Here is an 18,637-nt window from a genome sequence, read left to right on the forward strand (position 1 = left end):
GTCCCCAAATTACTATGTAAGTTCAGAGTTTACCTGAATTGATGCCACTCTTAGCCATCGTTCCATGGCCAAATTAAAAAAAAATTATCCTCCAGACTTTGGTATTACCCCCAAAGGATGCCCAAACAACATGAATTGTACTAACACTGTATATGGGCTGAAGGGATTTACCAGGATCTTATCAAAGATTGTGACTGTTTCCCAATTCCCTCTATTTAAAAACAATCCTGTTCAAAAATTTCAGTAGAAGCTTGCAAGAACACTAATTCATACCAAGAATTTTCTTAGTTATGAATTCTTATTAGTGTCTTTGTATTTATACCTGAATTTGGAGCAATGAAGTGGGAAGCATAGGCGAACCAATGTTCTTCAGGTTTGAGTTTGTATAAACTTTGGTTGAAATATTTCTTGGGAAAAATTATTTGAACAATGAAGCAATAGTTTTAAAATTGTCAGTTTAATTCACTATTTTTTTCTCATGTGTAAATCAGAAGTACTTAGACTGATTCAGTATTTGAGATAGTATTTTTGTCTTTCTCCTCTTTTCTTCTGTCTTCACTGACCTGTAAAACATAATAATTTACCTCAGATACGTGCTGTCATAGAAAACTCTCTCCCAAGCCTCAAATGAATTCCTATCAGACTTCTTTATTTAAACAGGTAAAGATATGTAAAGAACACATAAAATATGTGTTCATATTAAACAACTTGTTTATTACTAGCAACTCTTTTCTCACCATGAAAGATTTGTCAGTGACAAAATTGTTGTATTTGAAGGCAAATTACAATGCCTTGAGGAACAACTGAAATGTTATAATACTCTTTTCCAACAAATATTCCCACAACCACTGAAGGATCACAATTAAGTTTGCATACCATATTCAAATTGGGGCTGCAAAATAAAATTGGTTAAGAGACTTGGGGAGTTGTGGAAACAAGAATTAGAATATTTGACTGAAGGGCTAGTAGGTATCATTTAATCATAAACAGTTACAAAATGTCTGTATATATACTGTGATACATACATACACACACACACACACACACACCCCAAAGACAAACAGTATGGCAAAAAATAAACTACTGAAAATATATCTTGTTAATATTACATTGCCAACGCCATTAACTTTTGTTTAGCAAATTGTCTGCTGTAATTTAGGTGTCTCTATATATTTACAGCTGTAAACTAAAAGTTTATCCAATCCAACCTCCTGTGCAAGAATCCACAGCTGAAGTATCTCTGATGTACCAAAATCTAATATCTTTTTAAAGCATCCAGCAAAGAAGAGTCACCTTTCAAGGTAGCCTGTTCCAGAATAGTTCTTACTCTCAGGAAGTTTGTTTGCAATATTTAGTCAGCGCTTCCCTTCTTATAATTTAAATGAACTTTTTCAGGTCCTATCCTCTGAAGCAGCAGAAACCATCACAGCCCTTCAAATGTTTTAAGATGGCTGTTTTAACACTTCTTAGTTTTCTCCACTTTGAGCAAAACATACCAAACTCCTTCAATATTCCTCATAAGAATTAGTTTCCAGAATCTAGCATGTTGGTTATTATATACATTTCCTTCTGCTTAATATTCCTTCAACTTAAGTTTCCGAAATGTTTATTGAAATTGTATGCCTCTCCTCTAATTTTCTCTTTGACATTTCTGTATCAATAGGCCACTTACAACAAAGTTCTTGGATTCTGGCAAATAGCAGAATGCAAAATACACATGCATGGAATAACATACGAAAAATTCACATTTGTATCAAACACTACAATGGCTCTTCTACAGAAATGGCAAGCAGGAATGGTTAAGGCTGATACTTTCATTTGTTGGGAAATGATTGGTATCAATTTATTCAAATGTAAATGAGCCAACATGGTGTAGTGGTGTGAGTGCTGGACTATGACTCTGGAGACCAGGATTTGAATCCCAGCTCAGCAATGGAAACCCACTGGATGACCTTGGGTATTTTCAGAGGATGACAATGGCAAACCCCCTCTGAAGAAATCTTCCAAGAAAATCCCACTTTACGGTTGCCATAAGTAAGAAACAATTTGGAGGCACATAACAACAAAATACTGATTATATCAGAGGAGATAAGGGGCATTTGAGATATCCTACATCACAGCACTAGGAATTAATGAAGACCATTTCTGAAGATAAATATGGCTTCACTGTTAGCAAAAGAAAAGCAATGTGATTGTATCTTTAGCTCTCTAGCTACAGAGATTCAAAGGACCAGAAATTAGTCAAACAGCCACAAAGCAGTGCTTCTCATGCCTTGCTTGAAGCATTCCCAAGCACTACATTGAAACATTCACTTTGTGACATACAGTGCTTATGACTCACATCCAAAATCCAAGATTCCAGAGCATGGCAGAAAGCTGACATCTAATCATAGTTCAACTTCTTGATATTTCTGTAAAAATTCTATTATACTTTTTTCTATGACAGAAAAGTAAGCTGTATAAATTTTGAACTTGTTATTGGAGGTTCACACTTACGAGTTGCCGAGATCTTTCCCGCAGTCTATGCCATATAGTATGATGGAGCTGGAAAATCAAAGTATCCTATTAATCATGTAGCAATAGAACAGCCATATGATCATGATGTCTTATACACATGGAATCTCCCTTAAACAGAATTCTGAAAAATTCCAAAAGCCAAAATTGTTCACATGGGTGCTGAAATAATTACACCTTTGCTTTCTGATGAGTCAGTGTTCACAAATATTGTTTCATGCATACAATTATTAAAAATAATTTAGTGTATAAAATTACTTTCAAGCTATGTGTCTAAGGTTATATGAAACATAAACGTATTTCATTTTTAGGATTGGTCCCAATTATGTATGTACAAATACGCCAAAATCCAAAATCAATCTGAAATCCAAAATACTTCTAGTCTCAAGCATTTAAAGTAATGGAGACTCAACCTGTATTCAGACAGTTTGATGGTAAAGTCCACCCTCCGTATCTGCGGACTTGCCAGCCGTGGATCCCAGCAACCGTGGACAGCAAGCCTGAAAAGGGCAGGGGGCAGCAGAGGAGGAGGAAGCAGGAAGAGGAAGGTGGCCGTGGAGGTAGAAGAGGAGGCAGCCCTCTGCCATGGTGAGAGGGGCAAGATGGACTTCAGGTGGCTAGGGGCAGCAAAGTGCCATTGTCCTCAATGGTGATGCAGCTGCATGGCCACGCCACCATTGAGGACAATGGGACATGAGCATCTGTGGATTTTTATATCAGCAGAGGGATTCAGAATATACTGAGAGCCAACTGTAATAGTGCCACTTTATTCTACTTTGATCAGGCCTCACCTGGAACACTGTGTCCAGTTCGGGACATCACAATTCAAGAAGGATACTGATATTGACATGAAACATTTCCAGAGGACGGCAATCAAAATGATAAAAGTTCTGGAAACCATACCCTATGAGGGCTGGCTTAGGAAGCTTAGTGTTTAGTCTGATGAAAAGAAGACTAAGAGGGGACATAATAGCCATGTTTAGATATATTTGAAAGGATGTCATATTGAAAATAGAGCAATCTTGTTTTCTGCTGCTCCAAAGATTAGGACACGGAACAATAGATTCAAACTACAGGAAAAGAGATATTACCTAAATATTAGGAAGGCTGCTTAATTTTAAGAGCTGTTCAACAGTGGAATATGCTGCCTCAGAATGGGGTGGGGTCTCCTTTGGAGGTTTTTAAACAGATGCTGGATGGCCGTCTGTATGGAGGGCTGACTGTGTATTCCTTCTTTGCAGAGGGATGGACTAGATGACTCTATGATTCTACTCAAACTTTTACTGTTCAGCATACTGGAGATCTTTCATGAGAAAAATGGGGGGAGCCCACAATGACAAGTCTATGTGGAACAGAGAGCCTTCATGTCACTCATGCTAATCACAAATATTGTTCAATAAATGGATCACTAACCTTCAAGGCAGCTGGAAGAGAGAGACCCTGGAATCTCCGTGTAAGTTCAAACTGGCTGTTTTGAAGACTATGAGCTGTTGTCACCTCATACTGGTGACAGAAGCTAGTTCTGGGTATATGAGGGCCTTCACTAATGTCTACAAAGTTGCCAAATCTGATTGAAAGAAACACAGAAAAATTTGTAACACCAAACACATATTAAAGCATGATTTTCATTAATAACAATACTTCTCTCATATCAGGTGTTTCTATATAAAGGAGAGCTAAGAATTATTTGGTGGCTTAGTGGTTAAGATGCCAGTTCTGACAATAATAAGGACAGAAGGTTGGCAGTTTGAGGCCTGAGTGCTGCATGACAGGGTGAGCTCCTGTCACTTGTCCCAGCTTCTGCCAACCTAGCAGTTTGAAAGAATGCAAATGCAAGTAGATAAATAGGTACCACTTCAGTGGGAAGCTAACAGCATTTGGTGTAGTCATGCTGGCTACATGACCACCGGAGCAGTCCTTAGATAATGCAGTCTCTTTGACAAAGTAGCAAAAATGAGCACCACCCCCTACAGTTGGTTATGACTAGACATTCATGTCAAGGGAAAAACCTTTACCTTTAGCTTTAAAAACCATGCAGAGCATTTTCTGTGTAAAAGATAGGGTGCTTACCTCTAACAGCAGTTCTTCAAATTGGCTTTCTGTGCTTTTACACACATAGAATCTGTGCTGATACAGAACACATTTTCCAAAGTTCTAGAGCCAGATTTTGGGGGGTAAGCCAAACCTTAACCACCTCCTCACAAGTGCCAGCAATACAGCATAGTTGCAAAAAATTGAAAATTACCATAGGCTACAGTTTGGAGAAGAGGTAGGATCTGTAACTACACAAATGTCAACTTGAAGAACTATGGTTAGAAGTGAGCAACTTAACGGTCTCAATAAATCATACATAGGAAAGACTGAGGAGAATATATGCTCAAACAAATGTAGCATTTGCATCAAGCCTCAAACCCAAATGGAAGTACTGGACAAAGGTTGAAGGCTGAGCCCATCTTACTGTTCAACAGAATTCTGGCAGAAGGGTATGTCATTCAGAAAAGTTGAATGACATTCCATTCTGAACTGAACCTGGAGCCAGGAAGAAGCATCCAGATTTCATATATTTCTCCTTAATCTCATGACTTCCAGGGCTCAGCTGGACCACTGATGTACATTCTTTTAACATATGTTTGATGCAATATGTGTAGATATTATGGCGCCTTACAGACCACCCCTTTGGGGCGGCCTGTAGGCGCGCCTTTCCCCGGTATATCGGGGACTCAGTGGTTAGAACGGCAGCTGCTGAGGCCCAGATCCGCCGCTTTCCTGGCCGCGGGGAGGCGGCAAAAGGCCGCTTCCCGCAGCCTGGAAAGGGGTGTCCTTGGAGCTTCAAGCCCCAAGGACACCCCGCGGCGGCGGGGAGGAGGAGAAGGCTCCTTTCTCCCTTGCGTTGCTGGGCGCAGCTGTCTGAAAGCTGTGCCCAGCGATGCAAACCAGCGACGCAAACCAGGAAGGAGCTCCGAAACGGAGCTCCTTCCTGCTCCGCGCAAAGGGTGCATTAAGCACCCTCGCGCGGAGCAATGGCGTCACGTCCGTGGCAGCACGTTCGTCACGCCATCATGGCGGCAGCCGTGTGGAACGGCCACCGACATTTTGTGTGCACGGAGCACATGCTAGGATTAGGGGGTGCGGAAGCACCGCCCCTTCCTAACCCTAGTATGCGCTCTGCACGTACTTTAATGGTAGTGTGTAACCCGCCTATGTCAATTTTTTTTTTAAAAAAAGACAAAAGGTTCTTTTCTTTTTTTTCATCTGAAGATTCTTGCCCATGCATTTCTTAACCCTATCATTAGCAAGTCAGAAGAAAGTTCTGATGATGGCGGAAATGGACAGAATGACATGTTGGTTAAAGGAGAAAAATGAAGAATCCATAAAGAAAGACTGGAAACTCTTCTATGACTTCCTGAATAGGAGATGGAACAACAACATTCTACTTTAATTAATTTATAACCATTCAACATAGAATGTTATGAAAGATGTTGAGAAACGGACAAATGCACTGTTTAAAAGTGGACCCCTCTTTCTCATTTTCTTGAAAAAAAGTATTGCTGATTATGGAAAGATTTATTTGTAAGGGGAAAAGGGGGAATGCAGGGAATATTTAGTAACTTTAAGATTGACTTAATGCTATGAATAGGAAAGAACTAGGGCGGGTTATAGACTGCCGCTTTGAGGCGGTCTGCTGCTGCCGCCGTTTGCTCCATAAGGGAGCCGTCGCAGCCACACCGCACGGCTCCCTTACGGAGCAAAAAAGAAGCTCCAAAATGGAGCTTCTTTCTGTGGCACCTCTGTGACGTCATGAGGCGCCAGGGGCACATTCGCGACGTCACAGGCGCCGCGACACGTTCGGACGCACAGCGTCCGATACGTAAAGATGGCGCCGGCCATGTGGAACGGCCGGCGCCATATTGTACGGACAGAGTCCATATTAGACCCAGGGGCGTCTAGAAGAGACGCCCCTTTTTTAAAATGGGACGTCCTGCGGACGTCCCAAGTGCCGGTTTGTAACCGGCCTAAGATTTGCTCATAAGACCGAAAAGACAGGACATACAGTTTCTAGATTTTGAAAAATAACTACATATTTTTTTTTCTATCTGTTACATGGACAAAAATAGAAACAACATTAACTGTGTAAAGGCATAAATTCGAAAACAGAATAAGATTAAACAATATTATGATAACATTTAAAGTAGAGAGCTGATCAGTCGGAAGTGATATGTATGTTATATGTAATTTTAGTTATGTCAGGGGTAGAGGGAATTGTCGTTTTTGGGTTAAATGTCTAATGTTCTTTTATGGATTAATGTTGTTATGTTAAGATGGTTTGGTGTTTGTAAAGAAATGGAAAAAAATCAATTTTTTTAAAAAAAAGAAGAAAGTTAGAAGCTGCCAAACCATTTCTTTGTTTTTGTCTGGCAAAGTTCAAACCACTGTTTGTTTGCTTTTTAATGTATGTCATTTTATACTATTGTTATCTGATGTTTTTAATTGTTTTTAAAACTTTTATTGTAAAGTTTTTAAATATATATATGTTTGTGAACTGCCTTGGTTCTCTTTCTGGGAGAAAGAAGGCATAAAAATGAAACAACCAAATAAATAAATAAACTTCACTGCATGAGAAGTTCACAAATACAAAAACTCCATGTTTTGCTTACCTGTGCAGTTTTACTATTCCTTCAGAATTTTGTGAAGCATTCTGTTCAACTATATCCCGTTTGTACCTTGAATACAATAAAAGAGACTCAACTAAAACTTTACAAATATACCATTTAGCTAGAATTTCATGTGCTACTCCACCTTTCTTTCTAGGGCCATATTTTTGCTGTTTTTTTCTTCCCAAGTGTCAACCCATATAGGATTTATTTGTTCTTGTGCCCTATCCCTAAAGAAGAGCGGAACCTGTGGCTCTCCAATGCTTATTTCAATTTCCAGAAATCTCAGACAGCACAGCAATCTATTGTGCAAACTATGGTCTATGACAGCTGAAATGATTAGTGTTTCTTAGTAGTGCCTTAAGGGTTTTTCTTTAAAATATTGTTCCAAAAAATCCTTCCTGTGTAACCTAGGTTAATAGAAGCTGGAAGACTTCCTTCTCTTAAATCACTCAATTCCATAATGAACAGATTAAATAGCAGGAGGGAAAAGCTACTTGAATATAGCTGCCATGACAGAAAGATATACACCTATGCATTTAAGTTAAAACATAGTAATAATCCCAGACAAGTCATAGTCCTTTTTATTTTCCTGTTCCAACTTTTTAAATATATTCCTGTCTGCGTTTTGCTCACAGAAAATAAGGTGCTATATGTCAGCTCTCTCAGAGGTATGGATGACAAATATGGCTAATTGGGACATGAGTATTTGTTCCACATCCTTTCTGTTACATGTAACATGTTCTAATGCCATCTATGATAAAAGTGAGAAATTTTTTCCCAGAGGAACATCACCGTAGGTTTTTAATACATTTTAATATTTTTAATGTGTAATATTTTTTTTAATTTTAACTGTTTTTAAACTTAATATTTTTAATGTTTTTGCATTATTTAACTTGTAAGGTTTTAAATTGGTTGTTAGCTGCCTTGATTACCTTCATTAAGAGAAAGGTGGGATGCAAAAAAATAAAATAAGAAGTGAAAACTAATATAACAGATTAGATATGCTTTTAAAATGCAATCTAAATTGTTTCTAAAATTTATGCTGTGAAACCCAATACTAATTCAACAAAAATCTATGAGATTCTCTTTTAAAGCAATAGTTTGCATCTGATATATATGTTAATACTGACTTGTTATGCTGAAATATTTCAAGCGCCACATTTGCATCAACATCCAGGGTTTCAAACAGAAGGTCTTGGTGAATTAGTCTGTGAACATCCTTTGTAAAAGAACGAAGACTTTCCTTGAAAGAAAAGAAAACCACTCATGTGCCCAAATATCAAAGGTGAAATATGGAATATAAGTTTCAGGTAACCTAGGTGACTTAAATTCATTGCTTGCAATAATCATTATCCTCCTGCGGCCTTTCCAAAGCTAAACTATAGTGGATAGCCTTAACTCTACATGACTTAAGGGGAAAGAAGGTATAGACAAGTGGTTGGATTCAGAGTAATCCTACTTAAGAATATACCCAATGAAATCATAAGAGCCAAGTTAGCCATTGCAGACTAAACACCCATTGATTTCCATGACATATTCTCTATGTATGACTAAATACAGAAAGAAAAATGCAAAATAACTGTTTTTGTTCTTACTGAAATGTTTTATGGTTTCATCATAGACGGAAAAATTATTTAGCTTACTCAATGTACAGTCAACCACAAAAGGAAAACAGTCCATTTATGGATTGATAGTCTGCATTATCTGTTCTGTTGCCAATGAGGAGATGAGTGGAATCAATTGTCCAACAAGACGGGTTTGTCTCAATGGTCTTCAAAAGACTGCACCCAAGACTATCAGTATTGAGTTATACAGGGAGTGTTCCCAACTGTGTAGGTAGAAGCTAAAGGTTGATTTCAGTTTAGAAAGACTAATTTGTAGTTCTTTATTTCTACTTTTGTCTGCATCTGAGAACTGCACTGCAAGATCTGGAGAAGTGCAAATCCAAAGGATAACTTTGTTCCAATCCATACAGTAATCCAAATGGTGTGATCCAAGTCAATGCACTACAAGACCCCAAATGTGACATTCTTCCATCTTCACCACAAAGTGTGGTAATGTATAGTCACTCTTGACTATACAACTGAAATGGAAAATGTCTGGCCTCAAGATTTTCCCAGACTGCAATTCCCATCAGTCCTGATCAATGATTATGCTAACTAGGACTGAGAGGGCTTTCAGTCAAGCAGTGTCTGGAGTGTCACAAGTCCCCCTCCCCCTTTGCTATAGAAAATATAGTACATTTAAAATTAAATCTCTAGGCAAATGTAAATGTCCCTCACATCTTGTAACATACAGCAATTCTTTGAACCTAAAGCAGGAGTGAGCAATTGTGAAAGGGTTGGGGCTAAATCAACCCCATAGGAGACCTTAAAGGACCACCACCCTCGCCACACTCACTCCTACAAAAAAATAACAACAACAATCAAATAAATTGTCCTGCTAATGCCTACTAGGGGATAAGGCAGTTATTTTCCTCATGTTTTAGGGCTTTCCTTGGCCATTTTAGGCCCAAGAGAGGACTTTTTAAAGAGTGTTCTGTTCATTTCTTGTTTAGAAAAAATGCCTCTCTTGGCCTTAAATTAGTCCAGAGTGGCCTCAGAACATGGTACATCTAAAGACCAAAAAAAAAAATGTTTCTGAATTTTTTTGTAAAAAATGTTTGAACCTTGGGAAGACAAGTGGCTTCCAGTCGTGATGGTAATACCTTCAACAACCTCTAAAGAAATTTTTAGCAAAATAAGAGAAATTTTTGCAAAAAAAATTTTTTTTAACTTTTCAGAGGTTCTGGAGAGGCTTCTTTTGTCCACCCCTGCCCTAAGGAAAGGCCATACTGAAAACAGACCAGTAAATCATCATTACACGTACCTCAGTCGGCTTCCAATCATCGAGCCTGCTGTCCAAGATTACATCATAGCAGAAAGCTCCAGAGATCACTACACAGAGTCAACATTCAGAAAAATAAATAACCAAAAATATCAGGCAGTTTCTAACATGAGTCAACGCATTGCTTAATACAGTATCAACATTTGTTGTTGTTGTTGTTAACTGCTGTCAAGCCAACCTATGAATGAGACACCTCCAAGTCAAGACCTGCTCAGCTTTGCAGAACAGGGCTATGGCTTGCTCACTTGATTCTATCCATCCATAATGTAGTCTTCTTCTTTCCCTACTGCCGTTTTATCTTACTAAGCATTATTGTCTTCTCTAGTGACTTCATGTCTCCTCATAGTATGTCCAAAGTACAACATCATCTGTTTAAACATCTTGGCTTCTAGGGAGAGGTGAGGCTTGATTTGCTTTATTACCCATTTATTTATCTTTTTAGCATTCCACTGTATCCACTGAACTGTTCTCCCACACATTTCAAATACATTTCTACAAAATGATGGTAAAGTCAGGTGGAGAATACTGAGACCAATTTTGGTTTCCCCACCTCAGTCAGGATAGCACTGAGTTAGAAAAAGGAACAGGAAGAAACAACCAAGACAATCAAGAGAGAACAGTTTGACACCACTTTCATTCCCATGGCTCAATGCTATGGAATTCTGGGATTTGTAGTTTGTTGTGGCACCAGAGTTCTCTGACAGGGAAGGCAAAATAGCTCACAAAACTACAAATCCCAGAATTCCATAGAACTGAGCCATGGCAATTAAAGTGGTATTGGACTGCATTAATTCTGCAGTGTGGGTGCAGCCTTAGTAGTATTTTTATTATCTTTTCAATAGAGGCAAGCGTTTTTTCCCCCAAAAAATCATTTAAGCTTTTTAGGATTTTTACATTACACATTTAAATGAATCTGCTATTTCACTAAGTTCAATGGAACTTACTCCTATTTAAATCCTAGCCTGCGTGTGTTGTTTTAAGCAGGTATTTTATTCTTCTCTGTGTGGTTTGTAATTATTTTTCATTTTGTAAGTCCTTCTGAGAGCTTCAGCTGATATATGGCATCTTCACAAATTCAAGGCAAATAAATATAGGGGGAATTATTTTCTCTTATACCCACAAAATATTAGAGCTGGGCAATTATCCCATTAGACTGATTAAACTTGGAATTAACTTACAGGATTATGTACTGCAGGATGTTGTGATGGGCACTAGTTATACAAATACAGAAAATCTCTCCCACTGCATTACTAATACTTTCAAAATAAATAAAAGAATGGACCCAAGAAGCAGCTACGTGTACAACAACATACCTGGAACTTCTGGAGCTCTAATAAGGGTGACTGAATATTCATCTTTAAATGCCTGCTCTAATACACAGCCAAGGAGCATAGCACAGGAGCGCCAATAAGCCTGTGACAGGGAATAGGAAATGGATATTTAATATTCTGATGTTATCCAAAGCCAGTTCAATTCAATTGAAAGGGCAGCTTTAAAAAAACAGCTTGCCTGTTTTCTTTGTATCTCTTCATTGCCATATTAGAGGTTACATACACAGTTTGTTTTACAAAGAAGTCAAACTGAGTAGGACTCTTATTCATTTGAAAATATTTTCACAAAAGCCCTTTGGTGGTAAATATTACAAAATCTGAAATATTATTTGTGGGAAAATGGGTATAACTTTACCAGAGAAATGTGTGATTAAGTAACAGTAGTAAAAACAGGAAGACAAGTTTCTGGATGAATACATAAAAGAGAAACAGAACATTGTTGTTTCAATTATTTTTAACCCAATCTCTGTGTTTGCAGTCAACTGTTAAATACTGGATTCTTATAACCCTTAGGTTTTATAGAAGCCAAGTCTAATAAAAACAAGAGATAAACAAGGTCTAGTGAATACAGTGTGAAGAAAATAGCCACAAACATACTTTGTTTACTTCCTCTGGATCTTCATCTTTGAATGTAAGGAACTGAATTTCACATGAGCGAGTCAAAGGTTTGTTCATATCCCAGAGTTCGCCATCCACAAGGGCAAGTACAGATTTCTTACAGTGCCATTCACTTAAATCTAGAAAAGAAAGAGAGTCCCAAAGGGACAATGACAAAAATTACCACAATACTTTGTTAATAAATTGCCACTTTAGCCAGTCAGACAATACAACTGCTATTTCGAATTCCAAAAAGGTTAGTAATTTAGTGAGAAATAGCAAGCTGTCCTTACATCACCTACTGCCTGTTCTTTTTTTACTATGCCTTCAGACACCTGAAAATTAAAACCTTTCAACCTCAAAAAGAAAACCGGGGGGGGGGGGGGGGGCCAATTTATCTATTTCCTTGGGTTCAATTTATACTGTTCCAGAGAAGTCTGATGAGCTGAATATAACTTTTTATTATTGCTGGCAAGATGTGGACTTAAGAGGCAAGCAGGTATATTCATGATAATGACTGGAAGAGAAATAACTATATATGAAATGTAGAAGTAAGGATGCTGTTAACGTGAAACTGTATTATTGGCTGATGGGAGTTGCAGACTGAGGACATCTGAGTGGGCACATCCATGATAAGAGATTTCTATGTTTTTAGAATATGAAGTGAAATATTAATTTGGAGAGAGGTATTTATGGCCTATGCAATATTCTACAAGGATACAGGAATGACTGGATAATGGAAGTGATTTGTCTTGTAACTCCTTTGGAACAGTGAGCTGTGTCACATCAAAACATTTCTCCTATATGTAAGATTAACTCATCCATTGTCTATCATCAGGCAAAGCACAATTTTGATTTGCTATTCAAATTCAAAATTATCTAACTACAACTCTAAATCTCTATTCTATTTACTTACGCATAGCACAACTATATGGTGTGGACAACCCTTTATTCATTATAAATAAAGTGCCTGGATGATGTTTGCCAACATATTTTACTTCAATCTTCTCAATCCGTGGATAAAGAGACAACTGTCTCTCTCTCTCTTTTGTGAAAAGTTCATTGCGCATCTGAGCAATCTCAGCTGTTGAAAGTTGAGGAGCAGCAGCTGTAGAAACAAACCCTGGAAATAAAACAAGTTTCATTAAACAGCTTATTTTTTCTTAACAGCAATAAAGCTCATTCACATGGGAGCAGGTTCTCATGATATAACTAAACTTGTGTGGGTGGATATTAATTGCTTCAGAAGCTACTACTAGATGATTTTAGCACTCTGGAGCCTAGGACAATTGAAGAAATTCCAGTTATTCCAGTCGAATTGAGATCTGTACCCTAGTCTCAAAGTGACCATAAAGGAGGACGAGGCACCACAAAATATAGGACATTTGTGGAAAATGTAGGACATCAGAAAATAAAATCTAAAAACAATAATATAAATGCAAATTCATTTCAATTGGTTTATTTACAGCTCTGGTCCAAAACGCACTGAAGAGATAATCCAGTTTGAAACTGCTCCTCTCCTGCTTGAATCCGCCCCTTCTTCTCTGCTGTTCCTCAGGTCTGGAATCTCCTCCTCACAATTAAGAACTATTACTTCCTTGGCTAATTTTAAGGCCAAATTGAAGACACTCTTGTTTAGGGAGGCATTCCAAATTGTTGGTTGTTAATCTGCTGTTTACTTTGTTTTTATTGTATACAAACTAGTATTCTTTTAGAGATATTTTAATCATGTAATGTTGCTGTTTTAGACTGTACGTCACTTGGCAGGTTTTATTCTTTTCTTTTTTAAAATGTTTATTTGACCCTTTCTGTGTAAAGCGCTGTGCAAACTTCACAGCGTTCTATAAATAAATATTAATAATAATACTCTGGCTCAGTGCTAGGGAATCCTGGGAAATGTAGTTTATTGTGGCACCAGAGCTCTCTGACAGGGAAGGCTAAGCGTCTCACAAAACTAGTTCCTGGAATTCCCTAGCACTGAGCCAGGGCAGTTAAAGCGGTTTCAAACTGGATGATTTCTGCAGTATGTTTTGGACCTATACATACTATATTTTATCTTCTTCTTTTTCTCTGCCTCTTTCTCCTTCTATTATACTGTATTATTCTATTCTCTCTGCAAACAGAGAGATGGGCTGGATCCTTCTAAAGTTCTTTTCCCCCCCCCAGAAGCAGCAGCAACAGAGATACATACTATGTATGGTGTTACTCAATGTGCTTCTCAGTGATGCTCTAAATGGAGGACGCTGTGGGATTCCTCCTGGACAGAAGGCTGAAATGAAGGTTAGGTCCTGTAAAGGAGGGCATCTGGTCATTCTGCCAATTAGCCACTGTGAATATGAACTGACCATATGTGTGTTGTGTGCCTTCATGTTATTTCCAACCTATGGCAACCTGAAGGAGAACCTATAAATGTAAATCCATGCTTCTCGTAAGTCATGCTCCAAATGGAGGACATTTTGGAATATGCAGAAGACTGAAATGGAGGAGATGTCCAGGAAAAAGAGGACATGTCTGGTCACCCTGCCTGGCCTCCCGGGGTCCTAGCCCAACGCTCAGACCATTACATGTCACTGTCCCTGGATTAAATGGAGACATTAAGCCCTGGAATCAATCTATCATGAAATAAAACATCTAATAGAGAAAGAAATAGGGAGGGAAGAACGGTAGAAGGTAACAAGGAAGGTGGGACATAAGGGAAGATACAAAAGAGAATTTGTGAATGGGATAAGAAGATAAAGTAAAGGGAAAGAAAGGATAGAGAGGAAAGAAAGAGAAGTATGTCAATTATGAAAGCAAGTTAAGCAATGAAACTACAGTAGGTTACAATGCAACCTCCAGGAAAAGAGAATCCACCTCAATATTAGGAGGAACTTCCTGACAGTAAGGGCTGTTCGACAGTGGAACAAACTTCCTCTGAGTCTAGTGGAGTCTCCCTCCTTGGAGGTCTTCAAACGGAGGCTGGATGGCCATCTGTGAGGCATGCTTTGATTTAGAGTTCCTGCATGGCAGAATAGGGTTGAACTGGATGGCCTTTGTGGTCTCTTCCATCTCTATGATTCTGTGAGTCTATGGAAACGCTGTCCAAGAATTGAGATGCAAGAATAAGATGGCAAGATCAGATTAGATTTGGATGTATGTATTTTTGTTTATATAAAAATGTGTTTTAAAATTCAATATATGTATGTATGTATGTATGTATATATATATATATATATAAATGGAATGGAATCCTAGAGTCGGGAGAGACCGCGAGGGCCATGCAGCCCAATCCCATTCTGCCATGCAGGAACTCACAATCAAAGCACCCCAAGAGAAGATGGCCATGCAGCCTCCGTTTAAAAAGACCTCCAAAGGAGGAGACTCCACCAAACGGAGGGAGCAATGAGGGGAAGACTCAGGGCAGTGCACACCTCCCCCTGCAAAGGAGCCCATCCCTGGCGCACTCACTCCTGCAGCCGCAGCAGCCCCTCCACAGCCCTCGAGCCACCCAGCCAGGCACCATCTTGCCTCCTCCTTGCGCCTTCTTCCTCCGATGAAACCCAGGGCAAGAGGGGCGTCGGCATTCAGGGCCCTCCGGAAACAGCCGCTGCGACACAAACGTTCCGGGGAAGCGCTGCAGTCTTAAAAGGCAAACCTTCCACCCACCAGCCTTATCTCTTCCTCCTCAGCCCTCTTCTGGGTCTGGGGCCTCAGCCATCTGGGTGTGTAGCAGCTGGCTTGTCTCTCCCTCAAGGACACCTACTGTTGTTGTTGTTGTTGATGTTGTGTGCCTCCAAAGTCATGGCAACCCTAAGAAGCATAACTTTCTCTATTCCTAGGTATACCCTCCCCATCATAACTCAGGACTGAAACAACATGCAAGAACCTGACTCACATCATCTCCAATATTTTCCCCCTCTTGTTTGGTTTGTGACATCTTGCCTGATGAAGAAGCCCATGGAGCTTCGAAAGCTCACAACAAGTATATTGTGCATTTCGGTTGGCCAATAAGGGTATCACTACTGGTGGATGTTTGTTTGTATTTATTAAATGGTCAACACAGCTACCCCTGCATGTTTTTTGTTCCCCTCTATAATAATAATAATAATAATAGCTTTTATTTATATCCCGCCTACTCCAATTACAATCAAGGCAGCTTACAGTAATAACAATACAATACATAATAAAACAACGGTAGTCAATGACCACAAATTTTACCCTCCTCCCCCCCTAAAATAACAAATCATGTATACATTTATTAAAAAATACATTAAAATCAACAAAAAGGAGGATCGGATGCGGACTAGTCGGACAATGATCAATTCGTTTTCAGTGAGTGGCTGATATGCTCTATTTATACCTCTGGCCCTCCTCCATCTGTCTCTTGTTGGATTAGGAGAGTGAGCGTAACATAGTAAAGATGAGCTATTATTCTTTAACTATTTCAATTTCCTCATCATCTGCATTTACGGTACATTATGTAAATTCTATGGTTTTATGTTTTATGTAGTTTTGTGTAAATGCTGGCCATGAAAGCCTTCGACTTCACATTGCAACGAGTATATTGTGCATTTTGGTTGGCCAATAAAGGTATCAGTGATGGGTTTTTGTTTGTATTAAAAATAGTCAGGCTATGAGTCTGTAGAATCATCATGTTGCAGAGAGATCTTGTAGCACCTTTGAGACTCACTGAAAGAAAGAAAGTTGGCAGCAGGAGCTTTCCTTAAATGCATCTGAGGAAATAGACTTTGGCAGTGTCCCTCCACAGCAGGAGATTGCCTCTAAAGCAGTGGTCCCCAAACTGTGCCTTTTAAGAGATTTTGGATTTCGGCTCCTAGAAGTCTCAGCCATATTCACCAATAGTCTGGGATTCTGGGAGCTGAAGTCCAAAATCCTTTAAAGAGCACATGTTGAAGAGATGGTGTGAGTGGAGCAAGGCTCAATGGGAAGAGAAAGCAGAGGCCCCAGCTTTATTTCATTTTTTTTAAATTAAATTTTAAAAAATTAATTTTTCTTCTAAAACACATCTTAGCAAATTTTCCCTTTAACCACGTGAAAGTATGTACATACATTTAGGCTGTGTATATTATGTTGTACTTTAAAAGTATAGTTTTAAGTTTGCTAGTTGTTTATGTCACAACTATTGCTATTATATTGTGATATATGGGAATTATGATTTATGAGTAATATTCATCCAAAAAACATGACTAAGGATACTGTATTGTGTGGCATGGGAGGAGGTCAATGTGGGGGGGGGGGTTGACACTTGCAGCTTACATAAAATTGTGGCTCTTCAAGAAGTGTCCACATTGGGTGACACTAATTCCTCTTGTCTTCATTCTTGATAACACTAGTGTATAGTTTCATTGCTGCACAACTCTTATTTGAGATAGGAATACTTATTGCACTGACTATAGAAGATCAAATCTTCAGCTGGAAAATTGAGTTCTACAGCTAAAGCCATCCAGAAAATGTGGCTAACACTCTTTGTTTGCATCCAGATGGATAAAAAGAGTAAGTGGTCATAAGTGACTTCTAGAGTGTAGTCTGATCACATACGAATTCCACTCTATTTTAAGAAATAAAAATGCTAATGTCCACAGAACTGCCTGTAGTGTGGAAGGAAAAATATTTCACCATATTTAAATAACCAAAAAAAGAAAAGAAAAGAAACCCCACGTTAACAGGAAACTGTCATAAATGTTCTTTGTTCTTTCTCAGGAAGACCTAGCATTAGTGGTATGGAGTGGTATCATTACTGGAGTGGTATCATTATTCTTCCCACTAACAATATAGTCTCTGCTAAGGGATAGTCTGCTACTGAAGGGTCATTCTATATGCCAGCCATCACTTTAAAACTAGAGAATGTTAATTAGCTGCTACTCTGGTCCTTGCAAGCAAAGTTTCCACATATGGAATACCATCTGCTGTTTTTCTTATCAACTACCCTGCTGCAGAAGTAACTGGGAAAGAGGTATGATTTGTTTTCAAATAGTATCATCATACATTAGGCCTTTTGTTAGCAGACTCTAAACTGATGAAAGTATTCTCTCTTACAACATTTAATCTAGTGTGGTAACAGATCCAGCTATGGTTGTCACCACATTGATCAAGCTAGATTTTTCATGGTGTACCACAATCTACCCAGATAAATGTGTTCCTTCAGAAGTTATGGTATCTTCACAATGCAGGACTACCATAGTTTTATCTCATATGTTCCTGGCTTCCTTGATATGGAGTGCTGGAATGGGCAATTAACTCTGAATTCAAACAGCTGTTCATTAGTGATTAGAACTGTCCTTGGTGTGTATCACATTGAACACTGTTTAACAGTCTGCATGTCTTGAAAGGCAGCCAGTTCCTCAGTGACTCTGCATGGTATTCTTGAAACTCAAGTGCCTTGTGAGAGCACAACATCTCTTCAGGCTCAACATTGCTCTGAAATGACAATGCCCTGAGACTGGATGCTATAGTTCCTCTACACAGCTTCATGTTGTCCATGATACTCCATCACCAAAACCATGTTAGGTCAATGTATGCCTTCACAGTGGTCATGTTCAGGGGCTTCCACTTTGACATGGTGGGGTTCCTCTCATTCCATACCTTAAATATGCACTGTTCTGTGTTTGTTTTATGAATAACTTATGTAGTAGCTTTTTGTGAAGAGCAATTCAA

General features: G+C 38.8%; 1 protein-coding gene across 1 annotated transcript; it reads right to left on the reverse strand.

Annotated features, from left to right (window-relative positions):
• Positions 1-438: 438 nt before the first annotated feature.
• Positions 439-15,577, reverse strand: MRPL39 (mitochondrial ribosomal protein L39). The gene is made up of 10 exons (XM_042460810.1): positions 15,431-15,577; positions 12,900-13,106; positions 11,984-12,123; positions 11,369-11,468; positions 10,038-10,105; positions 8,300-8,412; positions 7,170-7,235; positions 3,928-4,081; positions 2,497-2,544; positions 439-563 (listed from the first exon to the last, which is right to left on the reverse strand). The coding sequence occupies exons 1-10, from the start codon at positions 15,483-15,485 to the stop codon at positions 498-500; spliced, it is 1,017 nt and encodes a 338-aa protein (XP_042316744.1). The 5' UTR covers positions 15,486-15,577; the 3' UTR covers positions 439-497.
• Positions 15,578-18,637: the final 3,060 nt, after the last annotated feature.

This window comes from Sceloporus undulatus, chromosome 3 (assembly GCF_019175285.1).
Source record: "Sceloporus undulatus isolate JIND9_A2432 ecotype Alabama chromosome 3, SceUnd_v1.1, whole genome shotgun sequence".
Lineage (NCBI taxonomy): Eukaryota > Metazoa > Chordata > Lepidosauria > Squamata > Phrynosomatidae > Sceloporus > Sceloporus undulatus.